The sequence below is a fragment of the Gobio gobio genome (assembly GCF_949357685.1).
Source record: "Gobio gobio genome assembly, chromosome: 10".
Classification (NCBI taxonomy): Eukaryota; Metazoa; Chordata; class Actinopteri; order Cypriniformes; family Gobionidae; genus Gobio; species Gobio gobio.
In genome coordinates, this window is record NC_137116.1 from 23,781,920 (window position 1) to 23,793,983 (window position 12,064).

The 12,064-nt window shown below is 36.8% G+C and overlaps 1 protein-coding gene across 1 annotated transcript in view; it reads left to right on the forward strand.

Annotated features, from left to right (window-relative positions):
- Positions 1-1,546: 1,546 nt before the first annotated feature.
- Positions 1,547-12,064, forward strand: part of LOC307133138 (glycerol-3-phosphate acyltransferase 4-like) — a 38,299-nt gene continuing 27,781 nt past the window's right edge. Inside the window, exons 1-4 of the mRNA XM_079827968.1 lie at positions 1,547-1,692; positions 3,238-3,742; positions 9,637-9,709; positions 10,136-10,475. Of these exons, the coding sequence (XP_079684094.1) occupies positions 3,575-3,742; positions 9,637-9,709; positions 10,136-10,475 (581 nt within the window). The 5' untranslated portion in view covers positions 1,547-1,692; positions 3,238-3,574. The remainder of the gene's footprint in view (positions 1,693-3,237; positions 3,743-9,636; positions 9,710-10,135; positions 10,476-12,064) is intronic.

A 12,064-nucleotide genomic window follows, 5' to 3' on the forward strand; every position in this document is an offset into this window, starting at 1 on the left:
CAACCAGGTTCAATTAGTTGTACAAACTTTTATTAGCTGCCAAATATATTCCACCCACAGGTGCCGTGATGAAGAGATAATCAGTGTTCTTCACTTCACCATAATGTTATAATGAATAATGTTATGCCTGATCGGTGTATGTGTTATATGATAATCACATGCATTATTGTAATTCATTTGGAGGTTGTTGTTTTTTCTACTATGATCATTGTGATTTCAGTCTTTTTTTTATTTACTTTTTTTGTGAATTGTGGAGTATTATCAAAATGTATTATGTTATTTAACATTATTATTAATTTTTAACATTGTTAGGACATGCTAATGTCTGTGAGGCAATTGCAAAGGCAATTGTTCTTCAATTGGCATTGACATCAAATACAGTCCTGCAGCAGCACAGGTGGGTTTTTAGTGCTCTTATGGTTTTTTTTTTCTCTGTTTAAATGTACCTCATGGATAATAACATGTATAGGTCTACCGTACTGTTGTTGTTGTTGTTGTTGTTGTTTTTGCTTTTTAAAGATATTTAATTTAGGACGAATAAGGTGTCACTAGAGGGCACTTTTAACTCGGACTAAACGGTAGAGGCAAATAATAGGCTACCATCTCTGGTAGGGGATAGAGGGTCGGAATTTGCCTGTAATTGGTAAGAAAATGAATAAATAATAATAATTATATTTAATTTATTTAATGTCTATTTTACTGAAATACTATTGGAGTTTCTCGATTTCATAAGATGTGAATTATTTTCCAACCTGTAGCGTAAGCAGCACAGAAAGAGCGCGATCACATAAAACCTATTACTTTTACCAGCGCTTCTCAGGATTAACCAATCACATTTGTTTGTGATTACTAGCTAAATGTTTTGAAACCTATTTTTACGACTTCTAAGGCGAATTTTAATGACATATAGCAATTATGTGATAAAAGTAATGATTAGATTTAGAGTACAAACTTCTGCAATGAGACAAAAACGTCCTGGAATTTGAATGCGATTGCGTGTTCTGATCCTCGATATAAACATATGCCATAGATGTATATACATAGAAACTACATTAGCGGCTGACATTCGTTCGCCATATTGGAACAGTCAAAGACGGTGCGTGAACATTCGAGAGCAAGTTGAATGAGCTTCTGAAACATACATGTATGAAAGATACATGAATGAATATCAATATCTGCAATAGACTTCACCGGATGATTGTGATAAAATAACACAATACAACAAGGCGAAGGCACCAGGTAACACAACAATAAAAAGTCACCATAGTAAAAGTAAAAACATAAAAAGTACCATAGGAAAAAGTTTTTCCACAAACGGTTTTATCGAGAACGGTAAATCTCGGCGGTTTCACAACCATAAGCTGCGCGATGTGGCATAACATTTATTCTTGAGTGACGACACGCTGACTGTTCCAAAATGGCGGGTGCACCGACGTGACTGGAGCAGTCGAGTGGAGTTTCCACGTATCTATCTATGCTCGATGCTCCCCCTGGTGAAAAGTATCCGTCTGCCTCATGTAAATCCGTTACTAACTGGTGTGGTCACAGACACGCGTCAGTTTCTACGTCACTCACGACATGCGGATCTTCTGTTTTGCATCCTTTCCGTGACAGTCTGTTCTGCCGGTGTCGGGTGAGCACGACAAATACGTGCCTTCAGCTTGAGAACGAAGCAGCTCCATTAAGCGCCGAGTAAGTGTTTCTATACATAACAGCACACGTGATGCTCGGATGAGCAGCATGTCTGTGTAAAATGATAGGTAAAAATTTCAGCCGATCCGTTGCTCTGGTTCTTCAACCAACTAACGTTAGCTGAAAGCTGAAAGCTTTAGCTGGCAAAGATTACTTGCTCATAAGTCATCTAGTGGATAAAATATGTCTATTTTTGAACATCGACACAACAGATTTTAACCTGAGACTTGAGCATTTGTACTTCATTAGCTAGGCTACTACTACTTCAATACATTGGATTATACTACTCGACTACTATTGAACTGATAACTTTTACGTTTCTATAGATTTTTTTCTTTAACTCGTTAAAATGTTATTTAAACATCAACATCATGACATTTGAGGTTCATAATAGTGATAGTTTCCTCTCTCATATTTAGCTGACAAGTCAAATTCATTTCCCTGTGAATTTTACTTAAGTTTTATTTAAAACAGCCAATGAAATGAACTTTAATAAAATATAATGTCATTCACTCCTCTCTTTTAACCTAAAGCAATGTATTTTATGTAATTTAGTACAATTAACTGCATGCCTTTTCTAATTACTTCAGTGAAAGTCTTCATTGTATCTCGATTTTCTTCAGTCTATAGTATATTTTGAATGAGCTTTTATTTAAATTTTAGTTTGTTATAATTTTGCTATGTGTTTTGTAGTTTTTAGTATTTATATATAAATATGTATAATATATTTCTATATCATTTTAAAATGATATTATTTTTATAATTTATATAATTATATTTCCATTTTATTAAGTTATTTCAGTTATTTATTTCAGTTAGTTGCCAAGGCAACATTTCTAAGTTTTGTTTAAGTTGTAAGTTTAAGTTTTTATTGCAATATTTCTTAAAGACGCTGTATGCCAAGCCAGTAGCTGGCAAGGTCACTTTTTAAAGTAACACTACACGCCTATAGACTGAACATGTAATACACATGCGTATGGCCGCTTTCACAAATGGACATTTTGGTACACAGAGACGATAGCGTTATTGTTTTCAAAAAACATGCCCCCAAAACGCTTAAAAGGGTTCTGTTTTTAGGTGAAAACGGTGTTGTATAAATGGCCCATAGTTAACAATAACAACACTGGCTTCAGATTATTTGGCTGGATACTTTCACCTATTAGAGTAAAATTTTGACATTATTGCATTAGTCTCCTTCTCTTCTCTTCTCTTCTCTTCTCTTCTCTTCTCTTCTCTTCTCTTCTCTTCTCTTCTCTTCTCTTCTCTTCTCTTCTCTTCTCTTCTCTTCTCTTCTCTTCTCTTCTCTTCTCTTCTCTTGTGTAAGAGTGTCTCCCACCACTGTACTCGTGGGAGCTCTATGATCTCAAATATCTCCTTGTTCGAGATCCCAGTGTAGCTCTTACTAAATGCAGGCCACTTTGTTTGGCTTTTTTGATCAACCGGTGGTATTTACTTTTCTGGGTGTGCCGCTATCTGTTGTGAATAAGGCTGTACTTAAGTGAACTGTAATCCTTTCCCTTTATGTGTTTCCTTCACATTCTCCAGGTTTCTTCATTTTAGAGCTCTGAGGGAAGAGCTGTCATGTTCTGTGAGTCTACAGGGATCTAAAGTTGCCAACGTTGAAGGATATGATTCATTAAAAGCGAAGTAAATCGCCTCTGGACAGTGCCACACACAGAATGATGTGTTTGCTTCATCCAGTTGTACACCAATGGATATAAAAAGCGTTATAATGTCACCAGTCTTCTTTACGGACTCATTCCACATCATGCTCTGGAGACTTTGACCCTAAAAGTGCTTGAGAAAGTTGCCTTTTGGGGTGTCCACTACCCTTTCCCAATTTATTTATTTTCTTCCTGAAAGAAAACCACTTTTTTAAAAAATGGGCCCTTTTATTTCTCCTTTCAATAATCTGCTCTGCATGCTGTTAGGCATTTCTTTCACTGTGTGGGTCACACTGCTTTTGGTCTTCATCATCGTTCCTGCCATTTTTGGTCTGTCCTTTGGCATCCGTGGGCTCTACATGAAGATGCTGCTCAAGGTGTTTAAGGTAAGTTGGAAGATTATCTTGTTCTGCATTTGTTTACCAGATACTATAGAGTTGACAGTAAAGTTGGGGTGAGAGATGAATAAACAAGATCATTCTATCCAATTAAATCAGTTTTAAATACTATAAATGAATGTAGGCATCTCAACATTATAATGCACAGTAGGAAAAATGTATATTCATTTGTGATATTTGCTAAATATTACATAAAAAAGTTACACAAGTTTTTTAATATTAAAGCGTTAGTTCACCCAAATATTAAAATTAGCCCATGATTTACTCACCCTCAAGTCATCCTAGGTGTATGACATTCTTCTTTCAGACGATTAAAATCGGACTTATATTTAATGTCCTGGCTCTTCCAAGCCTTATAATGGCAGTGAATTATGTCGTTTTTGAAGTCCATAAAAGTGTATCTATCCATCATATAACTGCTCCACACGGCTCCAGGGGGTTAATAAAGGCCTTCTGAAGTGAAGTGGTGCATTTGTGTAAGAAAAATATCCATATTTAAAACTTTATAGACTAAAACAACCACCTTCCGGCGGTCAGTGGTACGTGAGTCGACTTGCACTAAAAGAGTAACCCTGGACCCTTGAACCCTTCACGCATGTGTATTGATTAACGCAGAAGTGCTGAGGATAGAGCAAAACAAAACACCGCTCATGAATTAGAAGTCTAAAACGAGAATTTTTAAAGCGAAATGGCGGAAGATTTCGATATAAGAGAAGAGGGGCTTGAGTTTGTTGCCCAGCCTCTATCCGCGAGAGGTATCAAAGGAGCATCGCGTTAGGGTTACTCTTTTAGCGCAAGTCGACTTGCGTACTGCTGACTGCCAGAAGCTAGAGACGTCAGGGCTGTGTTTGGACGGCCATTAGACTTAGTCTTTTAAACGCAAAATTGCTTGCTGGGGGATGATACAAGACCCCACTGCGAAACTATCACGCTTATTATGCAGCTACTTGCCACATAAGTAAATAATTGAACACAAAATATTAATATGACATATTTTATTACCTCCAGATGATTCGCAGTACCCTCTTCAGCACTGTTAAAGGGTTAGTTCACCCAAAAATGAAAATTCTGTCATTAATTACTCACCCTTTTGTCATTCGACACCCGTAAGACCTCCGTTCATATTCGGAACACAAATGAAGATATTTTAGTTGAAAGCTGATGGCTGAGAAAGGCTTCAGATAGGCCTCCATTGGCATTCAGTACACTTATACTCCCAAGACCGATAAAAGGCACTTAAAATGTCGTTACAAAGTCCATCTCACCACAGTGACTCTACAATAATCTTACGATGCGACGACAATAGTTTTTGTGCGCAAAAAAAAATCAAAATAACACCTTTATCCAGCTTGTTATTGCCTTCCGCGTGTGCCTCCACGACGCATGCGCAAGAATATGACGTAGCGCCGGGGTTCGGGAATCCATGAAATGCACACTTAAGCCCCATTTTGAGCACTACGCCGAGACCTAAAGCACGATCAATGTAGAATCCAACAGCTGAGATACGCGCGTCTTCCTCTGATTGTAAACAAATCGCTTCTGGGTCATCTGTCCGAACGCCGGGTCTGCGTCATATTCTCGCGCATGCGTCGTGGGGGCACACACGGAAGGCAGTAACAAGTTGGATAAAGGTGTTATTTTGATTTTTTTTTCGCACAAAAACTATTGTCGTCGCATCGTAAGATTATTGTAGAGTCACTGTGGTGAGATGGACTTTGTAACGACATTTTAAGTGCCTTTTATGGGTCTTGGGAGTGTAAATGTACTGAATGCCAATGGAGGCCTATCTGAAGCCTTTCTCAGCCATCAGCTTTCAACAAAAATATCTTCATTTGTGTTCTGAATATGAACGGAGGTCTTACGGGTGTCGAACGACATGAGGGTGAGTAATTAATGACATAATTTTCATTTTTGGGTGAACTAACCCTTTAAATAATGATGCATGGTTCTGCACTAAGCATAGACAAGTTTGTGAAAGGACTGCCAGTGCCAGGTAAACGTAAGCAGACAATGAAAATATAAAAAATGTTTTTCTCTACAAAAAGGGGGGGGGGGGGGGGCTGTCAGAAAAAGTTTGTGAACCACTGCTCTAAGGTTTATCAAATAAAATTATTATGGTATTACGATGATACACAGTCCTATGATACTTTTTGATACTGTTTTATCTATGGAGTGCACTTGATAGTGTGAACGACTCATATGCTTCCAGAGCACATTGATATGTTTTGCATATTCTGTTGTGGCCATATTGATTTAAATGGAGTCGGGGGTTCACTGAATTGGTTCAGAACCTACTGGGATCTAAATATAAACATGGTTTCTTTGTAAGTAAGAGGCCTGAGATCTGGATGATGAGTACATGATGCTAAAGTGCACATCTGGTTAATGTTTCAAAAAATGTCTGAATTGTTTCCTTTGGTGACACTTTTACACCCTATATTATAATCATAAAGAAAGAGAGTTTCGAGACAGACGTGGAGGTGAGGTGAAGAGCGGAGAGCTGAGGGGCTGCCCCACTCTAGCTGTGGTTGATTTATTTCAACATTACCTCACATCCGTCTGAAACTGTTATGTAACTGGTCTTGCAATCTCACTGCGTGTGGCTTTCTTTCTCTTCCGGACACTGTGGCTCTTCTGCAAATGAGTGACATCCTACAATCCTACAATAGGCAGGTTCAGTGAAGCAGGGAAATGCATGAAATAAAGTAGAACCAACAACATTCAAGCTATTAAAATATCATTTGTCACATTTAAATGTCAGTAATGCAGCTTGGCCAACCTAGTAGCTGGGAAGTACGATAGAGACTATTGTTTCTGAACACCAGAAAAAAAACTAATAAGAAGAGTACAATATAAGTAAAATGCAAAAAAAGTTGTTTTCATGGCTGTGTGTAGCACCTACACTTTGCAGGATCTGAAGGATCCCACCTTTAGAAACAAACATCATTTTGTTGTACCTACGCTGCCTGGGGAAGGAATGTTTGGGACTTGGGGGATGGGGATAGGGTGGCAGGCTGTTATAGAAAAAATAGAAGGAAGGAAAGCAACTTTCATTGTTTTACTTTATGTTGACTTACTCCTTCAATAAAAAAGATATGTCAAGGTAATAAAATACTTGAGGTAATAAAATATGTAAAATTGAATGAAATATGTAAAAAATATACAAATTAATATTTTGTGTTCAATTATTTAGCAAGTAGCTGCATAATAATAAGCGGGATAGTTTCGCAATGGGGTCTTGTATCATCCTAAAGAGGTCCCCCTCCCCCCAGAGGTCGTGCCCCCCAGTTTGGGAACCACTCAAATCAGCAAATAATTTTACGTTTAAAAGACGTCTAATAGCCATCCAAACACTCTAGGCTAAAACAAGGCAAAATTTGAGCTGTCCATGAAAATTTAATAGATGTCTAACGATAGCCCAAGAATAGACTAGTAGTCATCTAGAACATGTCAGAGAACTAAAACCAAACACCTTGGAATCACTTTGCTGACACAATGGAATATCATACATCTTGAGTTATTTTGGCAAAAACAAAATAAGAAACATCTAAACAGTTTGAGCTGCATATTTAGGGGCTGTTTACACTACAACGTTTTCAAATAAATATACTTACTAGGGGGTTCTCTAACAGCTTCTCTGAGTGAAGTTGTCAATGGGGCACCAAAGGACTTTTTTCAGGATTTTCCGGAGGAGATTGGAGCTTTAGCTTTAATTTCTACATTTCCATAACTGTTTATTTCACACCAACATAATGAATTGTTCTGCAGTGAGAGTGTGGGCGGGCTTTTGATATCGCGGCTCTACTTACTGCTCTCTACTGCGCAGACTCCAGTCCCGCGTTTACTACTGTGCAGGTAGTAAAGACGCGTCGTCCATATTTTTTTACGGTCTATTACTGTTCAGTCTATAGGCGGTTATGCACATACACTCAAAAAAATGACTTGTTGAAGTTACTCAAAAAAGCAGCGTCAAGTGGTTCCCCGCAACTATATTGAGTAATTTTTACAAATAACAATTTAGTTATATGAACAAAAGTCAAGCGGACTAAATTTCTTTAAGTAAATACAAACCATTTGAATTTGTCACTGTTACATAATATTTATACATGCAGTTTACTTAATAATGTTATGTTCAATTTATAAAAATGTATTATGTTAAGTGATCACATTTATTGATTTAATTTACCTTCTTAAATAAACTACTTGCTCTACAAGTGTAAGTGTAAAACTATTAAATATCAAGCATATTTTTAGAAACAAAATGCAAAAATAAGGGCAGGAAGTCCATCCAATAAATGTGTATTTAAGTGCCCACCACTCTTCTGCATAATGGTAACCACAAAATTACAGAAACTCCTCTAAATGTCCAACATAACTGAAGATTAAACACTAACATAAACTAACAACATCTTTCCCTTTACTGAAAAACATCAAATAACACTTTAATCCCTAAATTTACTCTCCTAATGCAGTCCCTTGCAAAGCATGCTGGGAACTACAGATCCACTGCCCAGTTTGTTCGTCTCGCTCAGCAATGTTAAGTTGACCGAACAAACACTTATTTAGTAAAGCTGACAATACTCATTTTTAGTAGAAACAACTCAGTAAATTCAAGTTCATTTAGTTACATGAGTTTTTTAAGGAATGTGAACAAGGATGATTTGAGTGCAACTAACAACAGTGAAAGTTCTTTTTTTTTTTTGCATGCGTAAAGCGTTTTTTGTAGTCGTTTTGTGGATCTGTGTGAAAGGGGATCGTTTTGACAACATTGTCGCCTGTATGCAAAAAAATGCAAAAGAAAAATCTTTCTATTTTTAGTACATTGTTGTCATGTAAACATACTCTTAAAGGGATAGTTCACCCAAACATGAAAATTTTGTCATTTACTCACCCTCAAGTTGTTCCAAACTTGTATGAATTTTTTTCTTCTTCTGAACACAAAGGAAGATATTTAGAAGAATGTTTGTATCTGCTTGGTTACAAACATTCTTCCAAATATCTTCCTTTGTGTTCAGCAGAACAAATAAATGTATACAGGTTCGGAACAACTTGAGCGTGACTAAATGATGATAGAATTTTCATTTTTGGGTGAACTAAAAGTTTTACTGTCCCTTAAGCACCAGAAACAACATTATGACAATTTGTGACGTGTCTATATTCTGTCCTTAACCCCAAAGTACTCAGTCTTATTACAGATTAGAAGATTATGTACAGATTCCCTGGTTCCAAAATAAGACAAATTAATATGTTAACACTGAAGCATTGAAGTTCAAGAAAAACCTGTGGTAAATTTTGAAAGATATCAATACCAGCCCTTCAGTGTTTTCTGATTCAAATGAAGTCAATTGTGTGTATTGTGTGCTCCACATGCCTGAATTAACATACTGACATTATTCCTCCTCCCACAGCTTTCAATAAAGTGCTTGTTGTTCCTTGAGGGAACATTCAGAATGCGTATGCGCGTGTGTGTGTGTGTGTGTGTGTGTGTGTGTGTGTGTGTGTGTTGTGTGATGCAGTCCACCTCAATGTGTTTTCAAATCACAAAATAGGCAGTTTTATTTTAAGGGCCATTATGATAGAATCCACAGAGGAAGTATAACTTATTTATTTTGCAATGTATTATTTATTAATGACTAGCTGACTGCACATTATCCACTATATTACATACTAAATATTTTCCCTCATTATTTGATTTGTCATGCATAATCAGAGAGTTAAATATGAATATAAATATTTAAATAACAGAAGTATTTGTATACAATTAAATATTTAGATCACTCCTAATTCTTTACTAATTAAGACAATTCTTAACTAAATTGTAAAAACTATAGTATGTTGCAGTGATAACATTAAATTGAGTTTTTCTTTTCTTTGTTTTCCAGTGGGCCACAGTGAGGATGGAAAGAGGAGCCAAGGAGAAAAACCATCTTCTGTACAAGCCCTACAGTCTTAATAGTACGTATGTCAGTGTCTGTGAAAACACTGTGTACTGTTACACCTATGGGAAAATGATCTATTGTTCCTGTGTGCTCATCTGCTTATTAATCTGAGTGACATTGCTTGTTTTGGTGTGTCTCCAGTGCTTGGATGATCTCACAGGACTTGTACCGTGGTTGTTTTTGTCAGTTGACTTGTTGAACGATCAGGCAACAATTAATGACGGTCACACTACACACAATACATGCGTGTCCCATTTGCTTGTGGTGTTGCGAGTGTATATAATATGTTACATTTTTAGAAAGAAAAAATATTAGATTAAATAAATTTGCAAATAAAATATTTTTATTTACATCCTAGACTGTGACATCATGTGCTGTTATATAATTTCCTGGATTTTGCTCTTCACAAAGATTGTATGTTTGCATTATCATTTTATCTCAGGCATTATCGCTAAAGAACCTACTTCACTGGAAGAGGAGCTCAAGGAGATTCGGCGAAACGGGAGCAGTCGAGATTTGGATGGTTCCTCATCCACCTCCACCGCCACAGGCCCCTCCCCTTCCGCATCAGAGTTTGAAATGTCAGACACCTTCTACTTTTGCCGCCGTGGCATTGAAAGCATCGTAGATGACGAGGTTACCAAATGTTTCTCGGCAGAGGAGCTTGAGTCGTGGAACCTGTTGACCAGGAGCAACAATAACTTCCAGCACATTAGCACCAGACTGACAGTGCTGTGGGGTTTTGGCGTCATCATCCGTTATGGGTTCCTGCTGCCCCTCAGGTGAGGCATTAAACGTCAGTGATAGTAAAATTCAGGCTGATGCTAATTATTATTCTAATTTGATGGCCAATAACCCATAAATGGCTGATATTATAATTCTATGCTGTTTTGTTAGAGAACAGGGATTGAGCACCACAATTAAATATCCATATATTGGAAGGTATCAACTGATACCAAAAAAAATTATATAATGGATGTGATACCAATATATTGTGCATCCCTAGTAAAGTAAGACAAATAAACCCTTATTCATGGAATTATCGAATGTGAGGTTTAGAGAAGTATGCTAAAATGAAAAAGGCGGCTAATGCTAACAACAAACAAGTACTAAAATGCTTGAGACACTGAGGTATTACCATGTTTTTTGACATGTACCATGCGGATATGATGTGTTTTTGGAAATGTACCATGGTAGTGCCTTGGTTATGTTTGAAGTACCTTGGCGTGCTAAGTAATACCAAATTATTATGGTATTGCCCTCTGGTGCTACAACAGTATTTAAACAGTATGAATACAAAAAAGTATTCAAATTAGAAACTGCTGCTTCATGAAGAAAGGAGCAGAGGGCACTGCTGTTACTCTCATTTACATGTCTGTGATAAATCTATCAAGCAAAGATACATGGTATTTTAGGGCCCTATGATTTCCGTGATGCAGAAAACGTGGACGGAATCGCGGAATCCAGTCATAAAAATGGAATGTATTGTATAATGCGGAAATTGTCAAATTTTTGATGAATAAATAAAAAGCAGTTCAGTACACCTAAATCAAATCGCGATATAGATGTTTCTGTGAATATTAAACCGTAATAAGACAATTTAAATACGAATCCTGCATGCTCTGCGTGAATGAATGGCGCAGGGGCACGGTTACACGCACACACACACACACACACACACACACACACACACACACACACACACACACACACACACACACACACACACACACACACACACACACACAGAAGCACTCGCTGTGTTTTCAGCCTCTGTAGCCTTACTATATGAGGAAATGAACTTCATCTCCAGAGCCGCTCTCAGTCACTTCATTAGCATTATACGGTTTATTTGAGAAAAAAAAACTATCGTCATATCATATCAACACACAGAGACTCAAAGGTGGTGGTGTTCATGGCAACCCATCAAAATAAAAGTTCGGTTTAACTTGACAGAAATATATTACTGTTGTACAGTAGTATTTAGATACGTCTCAATGTAATAATACTAACACTAATAATGATAAAATATTATCAAAACTTTATTTAAGGAATAATCACAATTTTTCCTCCATGTTTTAATTTTATCAGTAAAGCTCATTGTGCTGCACGTTGTTTGACAAAAAAAGTCAAATGTCTTCATTTGATTACAAGATCTGGCGTAATCCAGAAAAATTTAAACGGGGAAAAAAAGGAATTAGGAAAAATATCAAATGGAATTTGGGAAAACATAAAATTTCATTTCATAGGACCCTAGTATTGTGATGTCCACTGTATGTCATACAAAAAAAAAAAAAAACCTGCAGCACTTGTAACCTTTCAATGGCTTTGTAGAGTGCTGTCAGAATAATTATTAAATGTTAGTTTAGGT